Source organism: Saccopteryx leptura, chromosome 2 (assembly GCF_036850995.1).
Source record: "Saccopteryx leptura isolate mSacLep1 chromosome 2, mSacLep1_pri_phased_curated, whole genome shotgun sequence".
NCBI lineage: Eukaryota > Metazoa > Chordata > Mammalia > Chiroptera > Emballonuridae > Saccopteryx > Saccopteryx leptura.
The window spans coordinates 65,470,926-65,493,655 of NC_089504.1; the positions used below are offsets into that span (position 1 = coordinate 65,470,926).

Here is a 22,730-nt window from a genome sequence, read left to right on the forward strand (position 1 = left end):
TTTTTCTGAAATTCAAACATAACTGGGCACCCTATATTTTAACCAGCAAGTTTACAGAGGAGAGACCAGCAGTTAAAATAAATGGCTTTCTTAAGATGAAACCCTGAGTTGGAGAAAACAGAGGCCACAGTGAGCTGTGGTTATGTGAGGGGAGGAATGAAGCTGTTTTCATTCACGCCAATTAAGCAATCACAGATGACCCCATTATAAACCCAAACTTGTGACTAACATGGGACTCAAGACCAGGGAAAAAAAGAAAGATCAAGAGCGTAGAAGCAATTTCACACACAGGCCAGCTGCAGACAGAGACAGTCCCATCCAGGAAGGTAAGAGCATTGCCTCCTCATGTGGAGTTGTCCTATTCTTTCAGAACCGGGTTTGGGAGAGTCTGGTCAGTGGTGGGATTCATCCGGTTTACACTGGTTCGGCAGAACTGATACCTAATTTTTTGTTGAGTTCGGCGACCCAGTTGTTAAGATGGCTCTTGTAATCAGGGTTCTCTCTAAGGTGGGCACCTGGGCAGCTGCCCAGTGTAAAAATCACAAATTTACATTCCTTACTCTTTTTAAACATTCATCTGCCAACAGTGTAGTCTAAGCGCCCGTAGTAATGTTCATTCCGTTCATAGGTGAAGAAAATTGCAAGTGAGCACGCCCATCAAGAAGCAATATGGCAATATCTTAAATAAATTTTATTGTTCTTTGTCAGGTATTATTTAATATTCTTTCATTAATATTTTAGAATGTTTTATAACATAATCTAGTTTTATGCACCTCTTTTATTGTTCTTATTTAAGTATTCAATGTATGAAATAATAAACTACCTTCCAGTATATCTTTTTTTTTTTTTTTTTTTTTTTTACTTAACACAGTCATTAGGGCAGAGAACTGGTTGTTAAATTATTTGAATCCCACCACATGACTGATTTTGGTGGACTCCACCCCACCTCACTGCTTCCCTGACAGTTGGTCATCAGCAGAATTTCTCCTCAATGTTTATAATTCTCCAACTTCTAAAATTCACAAAATCTAGACAGCCAAGCAGCAGAGCAGAGGGCCAGGAAAAGCCCGCTTTGGGGCAGCGTCATTTTGTCACTTGAAGGACTGCTTTTCCTGGTTCGGGTGGGTGAGGGGCACTTGCTCTCCCTACACTGTTTGCAAAGGCTCTGAACTGGAGGTATAGGTTTACAAAAACAATTGAACACAGAGGCAGTTGAATTTTGTGTTTGTTATTTTGAATACAGGATTTACTCCTGCGGGATTCACCTGCGCTGGTCAGTGAATTCAATTGCAGTTTGTTCTTCCCACTGGGAAGGGGAAATACACATGAAAAGGCCCTAATGGAAAGGGTTCATGTGTTGAATTCCCCACTCTGCTCTCCCACTTCTTCCCTGATGATTTAAACGGACGCATTATGGGGATCAGACCTTTGAAATTCATGAGAATAATAAGAGAAAAATACATAATAGCAAGGAGAGAAGAGAAGCCATAGTTGGTTTTTAACAAGCACACCTTCCTCATGACCGCTGCAGTTCATGAGCTTTTGTTTGTCTATTTGAATTATGGTTTACATTGTTGTATTATAAGTATCTACACATATAAAAACACAACACAGACATTGTATATATATATATATTTTTTAAAATATATTTTGTATGTCATAATAGAAATAGATGTATATATTTTAATACTAGTCATGAGACTTAAACAAGAGAGAAGCAGAAATTGATTTTAGTGGGATGGGCAACAAATTGTTAGAAAAGTTGGACTGTGGACTTCTTCAGCTTATTTTGGGCAGAGTGAATGTGGACTAACCAGGCACCTGCACGGGCGGTTCCCTTTGTTGGAAATTGGGCTGGGATGATGCTGTGTTTGGCCACATACATTATGTCATCATACATGTCCAAGCATTGATATTTAATAACACCTTTAGAGAGACATAACTCCTTTTATTAACCACAAGTTTGGGCCAAAGACAGTAAGGACTAATAAAAATGCTTTTTGTTCGCTTGTTTCTCTACAGCTTATGTTATGGAGTCAAACTGAAGGCAAATGAAAAGTTTCTTCTTTGAATTTAATTTTCAGGGGGTGGAAGGGGTTAAAAAACTGAGAAATTTCTGTTTTTCTCACAAAGAGAAGCCAGAGGTCCCAGCTCTCAGTACTGGTCACCGGGGAATGTCTTTGTGGGTCTAGGAGATGGTGAGCGAGGGTGCTCTGGATACAGTGAATGATGCCCGTGTGCCTCTGCTGTTAGGTGTCCCGCGACCCCACAACATGCCGAGTGCAGAGGCCCACCACGCCTACGGGCACCCCAAGAGAGGGCGTGGACACTCCTACATCACAGCTGAAGAGTAAGTTCAGAACTTTTGCTAACACAGCCTCTGAATGCCACCGGCACACACCTATCCATAAATGTCTCTAGTGCTCATTTCTCCAGAGAGTAAACACTGGCAATGGGGTGAGAAGACCCTGTGGTCCCACAGGGGCTCACACAGCTTCTCAGAGGCCGAGCAGGCGAGGTGACAGGAGTGGTAAAAGTTGGCTTTGGCCATTTTTTCAAAGATTTTATTTATTGATTTTACAGAGAGAGGAGAGGTGGTGGAGTGAGAAGGATCAGCTCATGGTTGCTTCACTTTAGTTGTTGCTTGCTAGTCGTACGTGCCTTAACCAGGCAAGACCAGGGTTTCAAACAGGCAACCTCAGTATTCCAGGTCGACGCTATCCACTGCGCCACCACAGGCCAGGCCTGCTCTGGCCATTTTTCTGCATTCTTGGCTATTAGGCCTTTGCTGTAGTTTCCCAGGCTGAAAAACATACGTCTGAGGCAAGTTGCCTTTTTCTTCAAGCCACGTTCTGACTATTCCTCTCAGACTTAGAACGTGTTCTGCAGGTGGAACAAAGGAGAGCTGCCAAACAAGTGGGGATGCAGGGCGAAGGCGGTGCTCAGAGCCTTTGTATCACAACTTGACACTATGGAAAGGTGTTTGGTGTTATGAATCAGTTAAAAATATTTATATGATTAAGCATTTCTAAGGGCTAAGCATTGTATAACCCACCCAAGATGCTATTCTTGCTTTGAAAATAACCTTACAGTCTAGTAGAAGAGTTAGGGAAGAGAATCATTTCGACAAGAGTACGTACGGTGAGTGCTGTGACGGGAGCACGGGCCGCGGGGACACGCCTGCATGTCCGGGTGTGGTGGAGGGAGGGGGCCCCACCCGGGTGTGGTGGAGGGAGGGGGCCCCGCCCTTTCGGCGGGGGTCCCAACAGGACAAACAAGGAAGTGGGTTTTTATTTGGACTCTCTCTTAAGTGGTCTTTTGACAACTTCCTGCAAACCTACTCTCCCCTGGGAAAGAACTGTTGACAAATCTTTCCTAGAGTGAACGAGCTTTGGGGCCCAGCCAGGCACGGAGGGAGCATCCAGGCTGGGAGCACTTTCTCAAAAACCCAGTGGGATGTTCTCACATCCCGTATGGTCAACTGGAGGGTAGGGGTGGCCAGATGTGAGAAAATGTCCCAAGAGCAAAAGTATACTCTTTGCAGGGTACGCTGCACAATGGTATTTAGGAAGATATTGTTTCAGCTTCTGTGTGATGACTCAACAAACTCTACTTCTCTGAAACCTCAGTAGAGAGGGGTTCTCTCAGTTGAGAGGGCATAAGTCATCCGTGGAGCTTGAAGAAATGCGTTTCCTGGGCGCTGCCACCAGAGGAGCTTTGGTAGGACTGGGAGTGGGGGCTCAGGATCTACACTTTAACACACATCTCACGTGATGCCACCACAGAAGGTACACATTTGGGTGACATGCTGAGGCCCCAGCCTAGCTGGGCAGCGGGTTCTCCTGGTGCGTGTAGCATGTGCTGGTGTTTCCTGCTCTCCTCAGGCCCTCCGGGTGTGTGAGCACAGCATGACTGTGTGTAAAGGGCTGGAACAGAGCTCTGTCTGTGTCGTGATGTTCAAGGGGATAACCACAGACCTGGAGGGTAAAATCAGAGCATGCTGGGAATTCCCTGGCACGCTGGGAATGAATCAGCTGCCTCCAGTCACAAAAGCCCATGAGACGCTCCATGTGACAGCTTCTTTTCGGGACAGGGTGATACAGCAGGAAAAGCACTGGCCCGGGCGATGGGAGACCTGGCTTTGACCCAAATTCTAGCACTGGTCTCTGGGTACCACCGGCCAGGTGCTGTGGAAGCTGGTTCTTCCACTTACCTGTTATACAACCTTAGGCGTTTTACCAGCCTGAAGTCTTGGGCTGTCAGTTGTGAAGTGAACATCAGATGTACCTCAGAGGCCTGTCACGAGGATGGGGGGTCTGTAAATGGTAGGGTAACCTGGAGGTGGTGGTGGTGCTGATGAATTGTGGTAGGTTTCAGAGTTGTGATATAAAATGGGTGGACCAGGCTGCATAATTAGGTGAGAGTTTTATCCAGCCCTGTCACCCGTGACTCTCTCTACCCCATTTGGGTCCCCATGGTCCGTCAGCAGTCTGGAGATGGAGGTGGTCCTGGGCAAGGTCTCTCCAGGAGAAGCCTCAGTTAGACCTTGTTTTGCCTGCAGTTTCAGTCTCGCAAACCACCCAGCTCTGCCGAGTCTTTCTTCAGCAAGTCGCAGATAGAAGGCTGCACTCTCCAAGTGACTGATGCTCATGCTGTGAAGTGGAAAATCAGGCAGATATTAGCTAATTGACAATGTTATGCAGGGAAAGCAGAGGCCCAGGCCTTGGAAACAGGGTGAGTGATGCTTCCCACGGGCCACTGGGCACAGGGCCTAAAAAGCTGGCTTGAATGCTGGACTGCGTCCTGCTGCTGAGGAGCAGAGCGTTCTCAGGGATGCCACAACTTTCTCCAGGTTCAGCTCCGGCTCTTCTCCCCAGGCCAGAGCCCCCATGCTTTTACTTCTTGTAGTAATCTGTGCCTGGCCAGCTGGGAGGTACTTACTAACTATCTACAGTGTGCCTGGCCCGTAAATGTTACCTGGCCTCTGACTTGGAAACCAACCTGGCGAGAGGGGTCACTACCCCATGGCTCTCCCTCCAGCTCCGTTCTGAGGTGCCTCTCCCAGGTCATTCAGGTAAGAGTCATCAGCAAGCACTAACCCATCTCTGATCCAGTCCTTGGTGACCGGCACTGTATTCCTGGAGCAGGTGGAGGCCAGAGAGCAGCTTGCTTAGCTGAGCATAAACATAGGACACACGTCCTAGCTGGGCCGGGATCCGGCTTCCCGATGTGACAGTTACAGTCTCAGAGGCCCCTAAATCCTGCAAGTCCTACTTCCATCCCTTCAGTCAGAATGTGCAAGCTCTAAGCCCTCAGTGGCCAGTTCCCTAGCTCTTACCTTTTCTTTATTACCTCTCTCCATCCCCAACCAAAACTAGCTTTGTGCCAATTTGTCGGTCTCTTTATTCTCATTAGCATGCCAATGACTCACAAGAGGTTAAAGTAACATTTTGCCAGAAATCCACAGATTTGTAAATAGTTACTTGAAGAAGACATTAATTTCCCTGGCCAGATAGCTCAGTTGGTTAGAGCATTGTGCCAATATGCCAAGGTTGTGGGTCTGATCCCCGGTCAGAGCACATATAGTAACAGATGGATGTTTTTGTCTGTCTGTCTCTCTCTCTTCTTCTTTCTCTAAAATCAATAAATAAAGTTTTTGTTTTTTTTTTTAAAAAGAAGAAGACAGGCCTGACCTGTGGTAGTGCAGTGGATAAAGTGTCGACCTGGAACACTGAGGTTGCTGGTTTGAAACCCTGGGCTTGCCCAGTCAAGGCATATATGGGAGCTGATGCTTCCTGCTCCTACCCCCACCCCACCCTCTCTCTCTTCCTCCTCCTCCTTCTCCTCTTCTCTAAAACAAATAAATAAAAAAATCTAAAAAGAAAAAGAAGACATTACATTGCCCATTTATTTTTTCAGAGAGATTGGTGTTATGGGGGAGAGGATATGAATTTGGAATCAGCCATAATTCATTTGTTCATCTTTTCTTCATTTGTTTGGCCACTCATACAACTGTGCATCCATTTATCCATCTTCAAGGAATATTTCTTGAAACACTCATGTACCTGACCCTTTCTAGGCACTGAAGACACAAATTAAAAAACAAACAAAACACACAAAAAACTCCTCTGGGAGCTCTTTTTTCCATTCCTAGAAGAAACAAGTAAGCGTACTGCTGACTGCCACCACAGGGAGGCCTGTGAGAGAAGCCAGGGTGGGTTGCCATCACACTGGGGGCAGTGGTGCTGGGTCTAGGAACATCAGTCAGGGCAGCAAGGGAGAGGAGATGGGCAAGGAGTGAGGTGCGGGGGAAGGACAGACAGTCAGGGCACATACACGATCAAGGGAGGGTCAAGTTCAAATGCTATGCTACCTTTGTGTAACCATCAGCAAGGCGCTTAACCTCTGCATTTTATTTCCTCATCTGTGAAATGGGTTTTATAAGTGGTGCCTACCGTACAGGGTTGTTGTGAGAAATAAGCTAATGTATCTGGAATGTTTAGCATGGTACCTGGCTTAGAGTAGATGTTAAGTCAATGTTAATCTCCATTTCCTTTTTGTGAACTGATAGTTGGGGGAAAGGATTTAAACCAGCCTGATGAAAAGGTAATTCAGCCTCAATAAATACATTGTCCCCGTGAGGGTCAGTTGCTACTGCACCTCTTGAACCAGGAACTTGGGTGTTTGGGCCCATGTCAGTTAGCACTGCTCCTGTTGGCACATACCTGAGAGGCTCCTAGAAGGGGTCCCGTCCCTGGAAACAGATGCTGGAGGTCTGGTGGCTGCCCAGTGTGCTGTGTGGTAGGAAACTACCTGAGCACTGGATGGTGCTGTTCGGGGCTGGCAAAGTCCGTATGAAGAGAGAAGAATATTTGCTTACAATGTGGAATAAGGCTTCTGTATCAAGATGGATTTGTCTATCTCTTGGTCTAGGGCTGCAAGGATTGGCATCCTGACAGTGATCCTGGGACTTTTCCTGATCCTTGGCTGCTGGTATTGCAGACGACGAAGCGGATACAGGAGCTTGAAGGTTGGTAAAGCTCCCACTGCTGGGATCCTTCCAGGTCCTGCTCCCTCTTCTCTCTCTGAATTTCTGGGTCACGGGGGAACATTCTCATGATTACCTCTAGTTTTGATTCCTGGTTCTGCTGAATCTTTCTTTTCTTTGTACTTCTTGCCACTATTCCTTGGCCTCTGCACAGGCATCAACCCCAACCAGGAGCTTGGTTCCTCTTTGGTTCCAGTTAGAGCAAAACTTGAGCACCGGGCTGCATGTGTAGCTGAGCACTGATAGTTTGTGGGGCGCAGGGGCAGAGTTCATGGTCCTTCTGCACAGCAAAGAGTAGCATCTAAGACACTCCAGGTCTACCAGTCCTACTGGGGATTCTCACTGCCTCTGTTCCTCCACTTAGCTGCTAGCTGCTGCTCCTCTTACCTTGCCTCTTCACCCTTTCCTCTCAGGTTGCCTGGGGATCCTTATAACTCGGTCATACCATGGAACCTAATATACCTAGGACCCATTTAGCCATCAGTGAAGTGAGCAACCATTCACTCCCCAGCGACACAAAGGACCATCAGGTTTTTTTTTTTTTCTTTTTTTTTCTTTTTTCTTTTTCATTTTTCTGAAGCTGGAAACAGGGAGAGACAGTCAGACAGACTCCCGCATGTGCCCGACCGGGATCCACCCGGCACGCCCACCGTGGGGCGACGCTCTGCCCACCAGGGGGCGATGCTCTGCCCATCCTGGGCGTCTCCATGTTGCGACCAGAGCCACTCTAGCGCCTGAGGCAGAGGCCACAGAGCCATTACCAGCGCCCGGGCCATCTTTTTGCTCCAATGGAGCCTTGGCTGCGGGAGGGGAAGAGAGAGACAGAGAGGAAAGCGCGGCGGAGGGGTGGAGAAGCAAATGGGCGCTTCTCCTGTGTGCCCTGGCCGGGAATCGAACCCGGGTCCTCCGCACGCTAGGCCGACGCTCTACCGCTGAGCCAACCGGCCAGGGCCAGGACCATCAGGTTTTTAACAGGTGCCATCTTCCTTTGATGGCCAATGTGGTTTTAATAAGATTTTTTTTCTTCTTTACCATATGATCAGGAAGCTAACAAGTGACACCGTCCAGTCGTGGGATCTTCCACAAATGATAGACATCAACAGAGTCTCTAAATTATAAAAAAACGACAGGTCACACAAAGCTCACTTCAAAGCCAGGTAGCACATTAGCACTTAAGTATTGAAAAGCATTTTCCAAAGTGAGCAGTGGAATAAAAGGAGAATTGCATTTCTCTTTCCCTCTTCTCTCTCTCCTGTCTCTCTTTCTTGTTATTACAGATCTGAAAGCTTCTGAGGTTGATAAATAATGGAAAAAAATTACCTTTACAAAGGATGTTGGAAAGTCCTACCCCTCATTCAGAAGCATGTCATTCAGAGGAAACAGTTCTGCGCCGGAAGGGAGGATTGCTGTGGGTGGGTGGCAGTAGCTTGGCAGGTGGAGGTGGAGAAGGGGAAGGTGAGAGCTGTAGCTTCAAATTCTTTTCCTCCTTGCCAGAAAGCTTGGGCAGTCCCATGTGTCCCTGTTTCTAATACCCATCTTGCCAGAGTGTCCCAAATACAAACCATGAAAGACCGGTGCGTTTGGGGGCTGACATGTCCATTGAGCAGCAGCCCTCCAGTGTGCTGACAATTGTGTGAGGAAGAGAAGTTGCTGAGTCTGCATCAAGACTCCAAACCAACTTCTGTAAGAAAGCCTTGGGCTAGGAGGTTAGGGATAAGACTCCTGCTCATAGCACACCTCTCTGTGGCTGTCCACAACAGGTTATTTCGGGGGCAGGGGCCTTTGCTCTCTGCCACAGAACTCTATTTGTACCTCTAGCACAGGGTTATGACATGGCCTTGTACTTTGGCTATTTACTATTTGTCTCTTCCATCCCCTTTCTTTCCTCCATTTATGAACTGAAATGGGGACTTTTCTTATTCATTTCTGCACCTCCAGTGCTGAGCAGTGCCTGGCACGCAGCAGTTACCCAACTGCATGGCATCGGGCTTTGGTCTCATTGTCTGTCATTGACTGGCTTGGTGACCTTAGATTAGATTTTAACTCCTCTAGGCCTCATTTGCTCTGTTTTATACCTAGACATGATATACAACATGACATATATCAGTGTGTGTGTACATATATATATATATATATATATTTCTATATAGTTTTTATTCATTCTATGTTTGTAAATAAAAAGTCACAATGATTTAGTTTTCAAGGAGTAGAAGTTCTACAAATATTGGTACCCATTTCCCAACGGTCTACAATGCCAGCTGGATAGATAATACTGGGCAGAAAGACATTTTTTTATCCTTTCTGCTTCAACACTCTCATCTTAAACTCATTCAGTTTAAGAGTAACAGAGAGTCTTAACATTTTGCTTGGTAAGGTTCAAGTTCAATCTATCATGGTCCATTACTCTAGGTCCACATCAGTCAGTGATTTTCAGCTTCTGGAATTTTTATGTGTTTATCTGCCCTTGTTTTCTACTGTCTAAAAATGCTCTCTGTTATTTATTTTTAAAACTGCTTGTTTTGAGATTTTTCTATCTCCTGAAATGCCAGGCTTGGAATCAGCAGTCTAAGAAATATAGTAAAAAAAATTATGTAAACTAATACATTGAGTACTGCATTTAATTACATACTCACCTCCACTGTCTCTCTTTGGTGATTCTGTTTTCATTTTAAAACAGAAGTACAGAAATGACAATAAAGGCAAACGCTGGAGGTCTGCGCTAGTCCACCCTGAAGGCTGGTCCTTCACTGAGCGTTGAAGTGCCTCCTTTCCCACTCTCACTGGACACAGGAATGGTAGTATGGCTGGTGGGAATTAAGTTCTGAAACTTCTCCCTTGGCGAACAAGATATTTTGAAAGGAAACACTGTTTTTCTCAGCAATGTGTTTCTTCAGGAAAATGATTTGTAAGGCATTGTAAGTTGCTTTTCGTATTTTCCAGTTTTACTCTTTCACTTGGAAGTTTAGAACGCAGTACTTTTGATCCTTGGAGAAAATTTTACACTCATGTCTCATGGTGTTCTGCTTCTCAGTGCATGGTCAGGCGCTTCTGTGCTCGAATCGCCTGGGTTCTGCTAAAATGCATATTCTAGGACCAGCTCTGATGGTGAGACCCAGGAACCTGAATTTAAAATGCACTTTATGGCACGTGAGAGATTTAAAAAACAAGGAAGAAGAATAAAAGCGACTATTGAGTAAAGGGAGATAACACATAAGACATCCTTTCTGAGGTATATCCCTGGGAGCTGGGGAGAGGAGAAACTCCCTCTATCCTTTTGTCAAGATTAGGGTCCTTGGGCATATATCCTTCCAGGTAGTGGGGTCAGTAATCATTTCACGTGGAAATTTAGGAAAACTACTTTACAGTCTGCAGATTATGTGGCTATCAGCCCAATCTGTGTGTGGCCTCATCCAGTTGATGTTCCAAACACTTCTCCTCTCTTGGAAACCTGCCTTGATGCCCTTCTTGTCCAACCTGGTAGACAGACCCCATTGGTCAGCCGCGATCCGAAGATAAGCCTGAAGAGCCACGGTCAGCTGCATACCCTCCCTGCTCCAGCCTCCCTCAGCCAGGGCCACAGAGAGTATGCTGCTGGTGCCCCACTGGCTGGATTTGGCTCACAGATATGTTTGGGCCTGTATTTTTAAAAATTGAATAAGGTGCCAACATTTAAAGTAACATTTTACATAAAAATCTTGATTTTTGGTTTCTTTTTAAAAAAAATCAAAAGATCTGGGAAAAACTGGCAGCTATGCAGCAGGTGTCCCTTTAGGTGGGATATACATGCCCTCCTTTCCTATGGCCCCACCTGACCCACTTGATCCCCTGACATTACCAGCCTGGTCCCACTAAGTATCTCAGTGGAGCTGAGTTGCCCCAGATGCAGACAATAGGAAGGTGCATTGTCTGCAGAGCAGTGCTTCTCGGTGTGGTCCTGGACCAGTGTCATCACCTGGGAACCTGTTAAAATGCAAGTTCATGGGCCTCCCCAGACCCAGACTACGTCAGAAATTCTGGGTGTGGTCCCAGCACTGTGTTTAGCAGGCCTTCCAGGAGATGCTGGTGCATGCTAAAGTTTGAGAACCACTGTTGTCGAGAATTTAACAATCATAAAAACAACTAAAAGCCTGTTTTTAATTATCACAAAATGTCACTGATTTTAAAACAATGTCAGTGATGAAATATTCCATCTCACCAAGGTAGACTGCTCCTGCAGTCTCCACTTTGGTTTGGGTCTCTGTCTAGTACACACTGTTGTCATTCTAGTTGAGGGATAAAGAGCATCACCCTCTAACCTTATGCAAAACACTGAACTTCTACCCATCCTCCCCCCAGTAACTCAGAGTGCATAACTTAGCCTTAGACCAGTGGTTCTCAACCTGTGGGTCGCAACCTCGGTGGGGGTCGAACGACCAAAACACAGGGGTCGCATGTGTTTTGGTTGTTCGACCCCCTGCCGGGGTTGTGACCCACAGGTTGAGAACCGCTGCCTTAGACTGACCTGTAATCATTGTTGCAACTTGGCTTGGGAGTTTGGGGCTATCACCACAGCATCTCTATCACAGTGTGTGCATTCATAGTGTTTAAGATATTTTGCTGTCATTGTGGCAAAGACAGAAATAGAGTGTATTCCTGCTGTCACATTGTATATGCTCATCCTCACTGTGATACCAGCTTCTGCCTCACTAGCTCTGATCTACTCTATTTGCAATAATTCTGAGATTCTTAACTAATTAATCAATTAATTGATTAATATTCTTTTTTTAAGGGAGAGGCGGGAGGCAGGGAGGCAGAGACAGACTCCTGCATGTACCCTGACCAGGATCCACCCAGCAAACCCTCTACAGGGCCATGTTCTGCCCATCTGGGGCCATTGCTCCACAACTGAACTTTTTCAGTGCCTGAGGCGAGGCCATGGAGCCATCCTCAGTGTCTGGGGCCAACTTGCTCCAACAATTTGAGCCATGGCTTCAGGAGGGGTGGGAGAGAGAAAAAGAGAGAGAGAGAAAAGGGAGGGGTGGAGAAGCAGATGGTTGCTTCTCCTGTGTGCCCTGACTGGGAATCAAATCTAGGACTTAGACACGCCGGGCTGATGCTCTACCACTGCACCAACTGTCCAGGGCCAAGATTCACTTTTTAGATTTGACTTTTTCTCCTTGCCTTTAAAAATATTCATTGACTAATGGGTGTCAGGCACTGTACCAGTTGCTTTGCCTTTAGTTAATTCCTGCAACAACTCTGAGAGGTAGGTGATGTTATTTTTGGATTATGGATGCAAAAATTGGAATTCAGAGGGGACAAACAGTATGTGGCAGAACCAAGATTAAAACCCATTCTTTTTTTTTTTTTCTTTTTTTTGTATTTTTATGAAGCTGGAAACGGGGAGAGACAGTCAGACAGACTCCCGCATGCACCCGATTGGCACGCCCACCAGGGGCGAAGCTCTGCCCACCAGGGGGCAATGCTCTGCCCCTCCGGGGCGTCGCTCTGCCACGACCAGAGCCACTCTAGCGCCTGGGGCAGAGGCCGAGGAGCCATCCCCAGCGCCCAGGCCATCTTTGCTCCAATGGAGCCTTGGCTTTGGGAGGGGAAGAGAGAGACAGAGAGGAAGGAGGGGGGTTGAGGGGTGGAGAAGCAAATGGGCGCTTCTCCTATGTGCCCTGGCCGGGAATCGAACCCGGGTCCCCCCGCACGCCAGGCCGACGCTCTACCGCTGAGCCAACCGGCCAGGGCTAAAACCCAATCTTAGGCCTGACCCGTGGTGGCGCAGTGGATAAAGCGTCGACCTGGAAATGCTGAGGTCACCGGTTCGAAACCCTGGGCTTGCCTGGTCAAGGCACATATGGGAGTTGATGCTTCCAGCTCCTCCCCCCTTCTCTCTCTCTGTCTCTCCTCTCTCTCTCTCTCTCTCTCTCTCTGTCTCTCCCTCTCCTCTCTAAAAAAAATGAATAAATTTAAAAAAAAAATTAAAAAAAAAAAAAAAAAAAAAAAAAAACAAAACAAAAAAAACCCAATCTTAAAAAGAAAAAACCCCACATTCTTGAAACTTTACTTTCTTTCTCATTTCTTTAATGGACTCAATTATTTTTTTCTCACCCACTGACCTTCATGAATTTACATTTCAGGACAAAAGACTTTATGCTGGTACTCAAAGTATCTTAGCAGGAAGACGTCCACGTGAGGGGCTTGGTCACCAGGACACCAAACTGCCTTTTCAAGAGAACAATTATGAACCTGTGGTAGGTTGGGACAGATCTTTGCTGTTTTCATGTTATGACTACTTTTAACTCAAATGTAAAATTATTCCCATTTAAAAAGCAAGGACAATGTAAATGTATTTAATGTTACTAAACTGTACACCTAAAATTGGTTAAAATGGTAAATTTTATGTTATATCTATAAATAAAGGGGGGAAAAAACAAGGGAAGCACAGATTTCCTTAACCCTTTGAGTAGTACGAACGTTCATGTGTGTCCTTGTGCCTCCTGACCATCCACACTACGATCGATTTATTTTTAAAATGTGTAAACCAACATTTAAAAAAGGCAAATGTATGTTCTTCTTGTTTCCATAAATTGGTTATCAAAAAAACATGATTTTAAGTTAATAAAACTGTAAATGAAACTAATTTCATTTTCTGAAAGAAAAAAAAAACACTCTTGGCAGGATCAACGAGCATGAAAAAAAACTCACTACTCAAAGGGTTAAATCATGTTTTTTCATACCAAAAATTTCCAGGGTCAATAATAAGAACCTTACATATAGGATCCAAAGGAAGAAGTTGGTTCTGGATACAATATCATTCTGTCTTCTGTTTTTAGTATATTTGTCTATGTCTTGAACATAGGTATAGCTAAGGGAGAAAATAAAAGACCTACTATTAATTGTATAGAGCTGTGATATCCAACTGGGTAGCCACATGTGCCTATTAAGCACTTAAAACATAGTAGTTTGAATTAAGATGTACTGTACTACATTCTAGATTTCAAAGATTTAGTATGAAGAAAAGAATATAAATAATTCATTAATGATTTTTATTTTTTAAAAAATATTTTTATTTATTTATTCATTTTAGAGAGGAGAGAGAGAAGGAGAGAGAGAAGGGGGGAGGAGCAGGAAGCATCAACTCCCATATGTGCCTTGACCAGGCAGGTCCAGGGTTTTGAACTGGCGACCTCAGTGTTGCCAGGTTGACACTTTATCCACTGTGCCACCACAGATCAGGCCTCATTAATGATTTTTATATTGGTTACATGTTGAAATGATATTTTGATATGTGGGTTAAATGAAATATATTACTAAGATAAATTTTACCTCTTCATTTTTTTAATGTGGTTACTAGAAATTTTATAATTGCATATGGTGCAGTTTCTGTTGGACAGTGCTCATAGTTGCAGTGTATCATAAATGGTTGAAAACACTGACTCTGGGGCCAAATGACTGTTTTTGTTCTTAGCTTCACAAATTACTATTTGTGTGACCTTAGGCAAGTGACTTAACCTCCCCATGCTTCATTTCCCAACCTGTAACATGGAAACATTTCTAGCATTGTTGTGAGCCTTAAATGAAGGCCTGACACATTTGTGCTCTGTTGATAGTAGCAATGACCTTTAGATAGTACTACAAGGATTTATGTATGTGGTAAACATCCAATGTATTTACTGTCTGTGAACAGGGTTCAATAATTCATTAGTTAGGGTTTGTGACTTCTACCGACAAAGATATTCCAAGTACATAAAAGTTTTTGAGCTTTTGGGAAGCCCCTTAGTTCTATTTTTCTGTACTCTTTCCCCCAACAATATTTCAACACACATACTTGAGAAACTTAACAATGATCACCTTGTTGGGTTGGAATTAGATGTGGACACTTAAAAGTTTCAGTTCAGAGCAAGAGTAAAAATATGACGCTACCTATTTTAACTTAGTGGCTCTCCCAGAAACATACGCGCTGTTGCCATACCCATCCTCTCCCTTTCTCATTCTCACAGGTTGCCAATGCTCCACCTGCCTATGAGAAACTCTCTGTACAACAGGCACCACCACCTTATTCTCCGTGAGAGCCAGCAAAGCCCCTGAGAGATGCTGAAATGATTTCCCCCACACTTGGATTAAATTTAATATGGACATTTAATGTTCTGCTTCAGAATGCTGTAAAACAGTGTACATCATCTTTAATAATGAGCTTAGTATTAAATTCTTAGTAGGACAACTAGCAATACTAATTGAGGAAATGATGAAAAATACTGAAATGGAAAAATGTCAATAAATGTTGGAATGCCTTATACTATCTGTGCCAGTAGTAATGCTAACACATCTGTGGTGTTCTTTCTGGAGGGATAGAATTTAAGTACGTGTTCTGGGACCATCCAATTTCTTTTTAGTTGAATTCTGGCTAATAACTAACAAATTACTATTCTGCAGCCACCTACTGAGCAAATTAAATTTTAACAGAATTGTTATTGGTAAGAGTGTGTGCTATGGATTGCTCACAAAGGATATCTTTACAGGTTTAAGACCAAGAGCAGATTTACCTGCCAAATTATATAGTCAGATTCATCTGATCAGGAAAATGTCAGTAATGTATCTTTGTGTTCTAAAGTTCCATGATGCTACAATAATATACTGCAGAGATCCTCTTTCTTGAATAATACTAAACAGTTCTAATTACATTTCATTTCAGGGCTCAATGCTATCATAATTAATGACAACAATTTTCTGTTAAACTAGAAGGTGTTGGCCCTGGCCGATTGGCTCAGTGGTAGAGTGTCGGCCTGGCGTGCAGAAGTCCTGGGTTCGATTTCCGGCCAGGGCACACAGGAGAAGTGCCCATCTGCTTCTCCACCCCTCCCCCTCACCTTCCTCTCTGTCTCTCTCTTCCCCTCCCGCAGCGAGGCTCCATTGGAGCAAAAGATGGCCCCGGGCGCTGGGGATGGCTCCTTGGCCTCTGCCCCCAAAACAAAAAACAAAAAACAAAAACTAGAAGGTGTTGTCAGATTTTTTTTTTAATTCTTTAAAATTGATTTTAGAGAGAGAGAGAGAAAGGGAGAAAGAAAGAGAGAAACATTGACTGGTTGTTTCACTTATTTATGCACTCATTGGTTGAGTCTTGTACATGCTCTGACTGGGGACTGAACCCAAACATTGGTGTAGCAAGATGATATACTAACCAACTGAGCTACCAGGCCAAGGCCAGAATTTAAGTAAGAGCTATTGTAATTTGGCTGATATCTTGCCTTAAATGTCCCAATGGCAATTTACTTACTTTGGGCTCCCAAATTGCTGTCAAAAGAGCATATAGAAGAAATTATAAAGAATCAGAGATCTGGAATAGTGTCATTATTTGCCAGCAACATTAGAATTTTTTTGGGTTAACATCTACATATCATGTATAATGTTTATCTAATATTTTTCTTTCAGTCAGCTTATTAAAAAGATTTTGGCTCAAATCTGTATTACCACCTTAAGTGAAAAATCAGTATAATTTCCCTAGGTTGAGGATGACTATAAACATGAAGATAATGAAAGCAAATTATTATTATTATTTTTTTATTATTTTTTGTATTTTTCTGAAGCTAGAAACGGGGAGAGACAGTCAGACTCCCGCATGCGCCCGACCGGGATCCACCTGGCACGCCCACCAGGGGGCGATGCTCTGCCCACCAGGGGGCGATGCTCTGCCCCTCCAGGGCGTCGCTCTGTCGTGACCAGAGCCACTCTTAGCGCCTGGGGCAGAGGCCGAGGAGCCATCCCCAGCACCCGGGCCATCTTTGCTCCAATGTAGCCTCGGCTGCGGGAGGGGAAGAGAGAGACAGAGAGGAAGGAGAGGGGTAGGGGTGGAGAAGCAGATGGGCGCTTCCCCTGTGTGCCCTGGCCGGGAATCAAACCCGGGACCTCTGCATGCCAGGCCGACGCGCTACCACTGAGCCAACCGGCCAGGGCCTATTATTTCTTTAATCTAGGAAGATACTGATGGTCTCAGAAGGCTGTCAACATGAGACCTGCTCTCTTATTAAAGAGGGGGATTAGCAAGAATCAGAAAAGCTTTTAACATAATTAAAAGGCTTGCAAGAGAAAGAAATGACTTTCTACGTGACTCACTGTTATCTAATGAAGAGTCAGTAAACCACTAAAATCATCTTGTGTCACTGGAAACACCAGAGTAGCCTAACTGCATCATTTTCTACAAAAGACAAGATTGCACTGAAGAGAAAAAACACTGAATAAAGATACTTATTAAACAAAATTCTAAAATGCCCTCTGCTCTTTATAATTCTGTCCAGTATAACCACTTAAAATAAGCCCTGTCCCTCCCCTCTTGGAACAAATTAATTTTAAACAAAGTAAACTCCATTAGGCATTTGGCTAGCTCCTATCCTGATTGAAAGGCCTAATCTCAGCCTTAATCCTCCATATTTATAGAATAACCTGTGGCTTGAGCCCTGGACCCGTCTAAGACCCCCAGACCATCCACCATCCGTCTACTGAGAGTTCTCTCCCCATAGAAAAGGGCTCTCGTCACAGATTCCCTCAATGCAGTGACCCAGGTAATGGGCACAGAGGGTTGGAGAAACTAAAAGTGAGATTTTGTTTAAAGGAATATAAGGTGCCAGAATCAGCTAAAAGAAGGGCATGCATGCTCCCTAGAAGCAGCCGCATTTTTTTAAAAATGATTCTCAGGATGGGAGACCATTTGTGGGACAAACGTGGGAGCCAAGGGCTGAAGACTGTAGGGTCACATGAAGGAAGAAGCCTGGGTCACTGGGACACCACTGGAGAGTCTCCCCCATTGAGGAACGCTTGGATTGAAAGAGGACAAATTGGCCCCACAGAAAATCCATTAACTGTTGACACCACCAAATCTGATATTGAAATCTCTTAATATCTTTGTTTAGACACTTCAGTGCTCTGTTCCTGCCCACCTGGACCAAACAAACAAACACAAATGGGGGCTATAGGGGTGCCTCTAGGGGAAGGAGATCCATGTGACCTTTGCAGGTAGCATTAGGCTTCCTTGCTACCTAAGGAAACTTGAACTCAGGAGAATGGGCCCTGGGAACAGGAGTCCTCAACTGCAGTGTGCCCTACCATAACACCCTGATGTGCTGGTGGACAGACCATGGGGGTAATGACATGGTACTGCTTTGATTTCTGAGGTTTCCTGCAGGGTCAGGTCAGGACTAGAGTATTCAGAACTCATGGCAGGTCTCCTCTGGCTGCAGTCATTGCTTCCTACTTGCCCAAATAAATCCACTGGATAATTAATATCACCTTCCATTTGTGTAGTGAACTCTATTTTATAGAACCTGACCTTCCCTCCTCCTCCTGCCCCCAACCAGCCTTCAGTTGTCTGATACTTGATTCAATGCCCAAGTCAAGTCTCTGTGGGTTTCCCTAGGATATGGACACACTAATTGTGAAGAGAGTAAAAAGAGTAGGCAAGCATTAGGATGGAAAAAAGAGCTAGCAAAAAGATTTTCTGCCTCAATTAAAGGCAGTGAGAAGTTTAGACTGATTATATGATACAAACCAATGAAGCTACCAAATCACTTCCAGTGGAGACTAGTCCTGAGTTTGGTAGCACTTATAAATCTGGACAGTTAAGAATAACTACAGAACTTTTCCAAACAAAGACAGAAAACAGTGAGCCCCCTAAACATTCATATCATGGTTTTAACTTTTCAGTCACTCGAAAATGCATCAAAATCCCTCAGTCTCAAGTGACTGATGCAAAACATCATAAAAGCATCTCAGAAGAATGTAGAACAAGTTCAGAGGGAAATCAAAAATGGTTTGGATAAAAACACTCATTTTGAAGAAAGCCTAAAACTGCTATCCCAAGAAGCTGTGAGATGGAAAAAAAGGTGTGGGAAATGAAAGAAAAGAAAACTGCTTGACAACTTGCAAACACGAATAAAAGAGGCTTTAAATGACAGAGACCATCAAAATCTCTAAAAAAGCACTGATAAGTCGGCCTCCTCTTTAGAAAGGGTTACATGGTTGATGGTTACCTGAAATCAGACAAAAAGAAAATGAAAAAGTGAGACTCCTCTACTCTCAATGAGAAGGCAATGTGAAGAAATATACTGATCCTATTAAACCAGTGGTCCCCAACCTTTTTAGGGCCACGGACTGGTTTAATGTCAGAAAATATTTTCATGGACTGGCCTTTAGGGTGGGACAGATAAATGCACAAAATAAAATTATGCGACTGGCGTAAAAACTGTGGTATTTTAAAATATAATTGTCGAACTTACGAGACAAGCGTCAAGAGTGAGTCTTAGACGGATGTAACAAAGGGAATCTGGTCATTTTTTTAAAATAAAACATCGTTCAGACTTAAATATAAATAAAACGGAAATAATGTAAGTTATTTATTCTTTCTCTGCGGACTGGTACCAAATGGCCCATGGACTGGTACCAGTCCGTGGCCCGGGGGTTGGGGACCACTGTGTTAAACAGTTGTGGGATTCAAATAATTTAACAACCGGCTCTCTGCCCTAATGACCATTTTAAGTATAAAAAAAGATATACCGAAAGATAGTTTATTATTTCATGCATTTAATACTTAAATAAGAATAAAAGAGTTACACAAAACTAGATTATAAGAGTTTTAAAATATTAATGAAAAAAATAATACCTGACAAAATCAATAAAACTGTTACTTAATATATTTCCAATGACAGCTTTTCACTCCCTGCTTGTTTGGCACTTTTTCTCATTATATGTTTGTTTACTGAAGTAACAAATACAGGGAATTAAAATATACACTGCTCACAAAAATTGGGGGATCAGGAAACATGCAGATACTCCAATACTTTCAGCCTTTTGTACAGTGCATTTTCATCAATGAAATAAGTTGGTTTTGCATCTCATTTTCATAATCGAACAACTTTCTTTGACTTGTTGTTTGCTTTTCTGATGTTCTTGTTTAATAAAAAAAAAACCCAAATGCTTTTTATCACTTCATATTTGTTTTGAAATATTCCAATTTTTTTGAGCAGTATAGTATTTCATCAAAGGTATAATGAGTTTTATGAAATGAATAAATAAATATTACAAGCACAGTTCTGTCAAACTTTTTTCTCCTATGGACGGAATGAACACTATTACGGGCACTTAGAATACGCTGTTGCACAGATGAATGTTAAAAAAGAGTTAAGAATGTAAATTTGTAAGTTCCACATTGGGCGGCTGCCCAGGCACCCACCTTAGAGAGAACCGTGATTACAAGTGCCATTTTAACAACCAGTTCGCCGAACTCAACAAAAAATTAGGTATCAGTTCTGCTGAACCTGTGTGAACTGGCTGAATTCTGCGACTGCTGTTTCTTTCATAACGTTTGAAGGAGAAAATCAAGGGCTATTTAAAAAGTTAAGAGATTTAAATATACAAATCACAGTTCAAATGGTCTCCAAACTGAACAAACATGTTTGCAGTCTGAAAACAGTTTGAGAGTGAGGTTCAGAAACTTTAGCTAAAACTAATACTGCTTGTGGGACTATGTCAAGAACATGTAAAGCAAATCTGCAGAAAATCAACTGAGGAGAGAATTTGCTGCTTAGACATCTAGAAGAAACTTCCCCAAGGGTATGAAAACATTAGCCATACACACAAGAAGTCTGACTCCTAGAAGGTGGCCTTGAGAAGGTGGTGGAAAGCATTTCCTCTTTAATAAACTGGATTACTCTCATGAGGAAAAAAAGCTCAATGAAGTTGGATGGCACAGCCTGGCTGACAGAAAGCTCACTGAGTCAAGAAAAGAATCACACAAACAGAAATTGGCTGAAGAAGTTTAACTTCCAGCTTTTCCCAAGTGGCCCCCATTGCTCCACATGCAGCCCCGGGCAGAGGCCAGAGGTATCAGGTCATTCCCTAAATCATCAGGTCCTCAAGGAAGGAGCAAGGGTTAAGCTGTGAGGACTCAGACATCTGAGTCACCTGCAGGTTTGACTCAGATTTACAGCAGCCAACTCCTAAATATCCTCAGAAGAATGTGTTTCTTTTTAAAAATAATTTTTAGATCAATCTTTCAGTTTAACTGTTTTTATTTATTTGATTCTACATTTCCTCAAATTGAAGTTTGATAGAATCATAATTCCTAAGATAGTGTTTTGAGGACCAGTGGTGTCAACCTGGTCCCTACTGCCTACTAGTGGGTGTTCCAGCTTTCATGGTGGGCGGTAGCGGAGCAACCAAAGTATAAATAAAAAGATAGATATAACTACAGTAAGTTGTTTATAAAGATTTATTCTGCCAAACTTAGCAAAAATCCGACATAAAGTACTTGGTAAGTAATTATTATTATATGCTTTAACTTGCTGTAACTCTGCTTTATAAATTTTATAAAGTTACTTCCCTACTTTATAAATCACCATTACTGTGGAACTGGTGGGCGGTTAGAAAATTTTACTACTAACAGAGATACAAAAGTGGGTGGTAGATATAAAAAGGTTGACTACCCCTGATCTAGATGGTTTTAATGAAATTCTAGGCAATTTAATTAGATGTTCTAGAATTAGATCCATTATAAGTATTGTATTTAGATTGAGCCTGTTGTAGTAATATAATGTTATAGTAATTAAATATAAAAAATATGGAAGATATATAAAAGTAATTAAGATATAATATTAAAAATAATTAAGAAAATTAAATAAAGTTATGCTGTCTGGATAGGAATTAATATAGTGGGTACAGATGTAATAAACAGACTCTAACTTTTGAGCAGGGCCCAGTTAGTGTGTGTGCGAAGTTATACATAGATAAGAAGTGGCTTGATGTCATAACTTTGTAAGTTAATGTAAATAAGAACATCTTAAAAACTGGCTTGATGTAACATTTCAGTAAATAAACATAAAAGGGGTTCCCTACAAGGAACTCCCAAAAAGGTGGTTTGAGGTGATAATCCTGTAGATTGACACCTGTTAGAAGGCTTTGGCCAGAAAAGGTAATCGCCCAGACTCCAACATTGAAGTGGACCGTTTCCCCACTGCTTTGAGCTCTGACCAAAGATAGTGGAGAGGAGCACGCCGACGGGGCCCCCTTAAGCTGTACCCAGGCACACTGAAAGGATTTGTGAGTAATAAATGGCCTGTGTGATTCTTGCAACTAATTTGTGTGTTGGTTGTGTTTTTCCTCCGGTGGCAGTTAGTGTCGGCACTGATCAGTAGCATCCTCATAGCTGCCTCAAGAATAGTCTCAAAGAGGCTGCCAGCCCTGCTGATAAGCAGGAGTGTCCCACTGCATAGGGAAGTAGAATCAGGGACGCCTGATCAACGTAGAGCTTGGGCTCTACTGGGACAGAACCAAATGATCCACTATTACTTATTCTATAACTGAAGTTTTATATGATCAGGAAGAAATATTTAAATCAATAAAGATGATTTATATGTGCTATAAATTATTAGAAGAAATCTGTAAAAACTTAGTATTGACAATAAATTAAATATATGTATAAAACGAACTCTATCAAAACCAAAACTGAACAAAGTACCACTCTCAACTAAATCTATTAGTATTTTTAATATTTTAGCACTAAATTCACAGACCTAGAGGATATTAGCACTTTGTTCATGACATTCTTTACTGTTTAAATGTTTCTATATTTTATGCAGTCAAAATAAAAGCTTTCCTTTAAAATATCCTTTTCTCTGTCCTCAATCTGAATACAGGCACAACTCAGAGA

The 22,730-nt window shown here is 43.0% G+C and overlaps 1 protein-coding gene across 1 annotated transcript; it reads left to right on the forward strand.

The window, feature by feature from the left end:
- Positions 1–254: 254 nt before the first annotated feature.
- Positions 255–15,332, forward strand: MLANA (melan-A). The gene is made up of 5 exons (XM_066365690.1): positions 255–326; positions 2,254–2,350; positions 6,934–7,030; positions 13,174–13,287; positions 15,037–15,332. The coding sequence occupies exons 2-5, from the start codon at positions 2,274–2,276 to the stop codon at positions 15,103–15,105; spliced, it is 357 nt and encodes a 118-aa protein (XP_066221787.1). The 5' UTR covers positions 255–326; positions 2,254–2,273; the 3' UTR covers positions 15,106–15,332.
- The last annotated feature ends 7,398 nt before the right edge of the window (positions 15,333–22,730 follow it).

Coding starts and splice junctions, on each gene's coding strand:
- MLANA (XM_066365690.1), top strand. CDS start 2,274: ATGCCGAGTGCAGAGGCCCACCACGCCTACGGGCACCCCAAGAGAGGG. Junction 2,351..6,933: donor TCCTACATCACAGCTGAAGA/GTAAGTTCAGAA, acceptor CTCTTGGTCTAG/GGCTGCAAGGATTGGCATCC. Junction 13,288..15,036: donor AGAACAATTATGAACCTGTG/GTAGGTTGGGAC, acceptor TCATTCTCACAG/GTTGCCAATGCTCCACCTGC.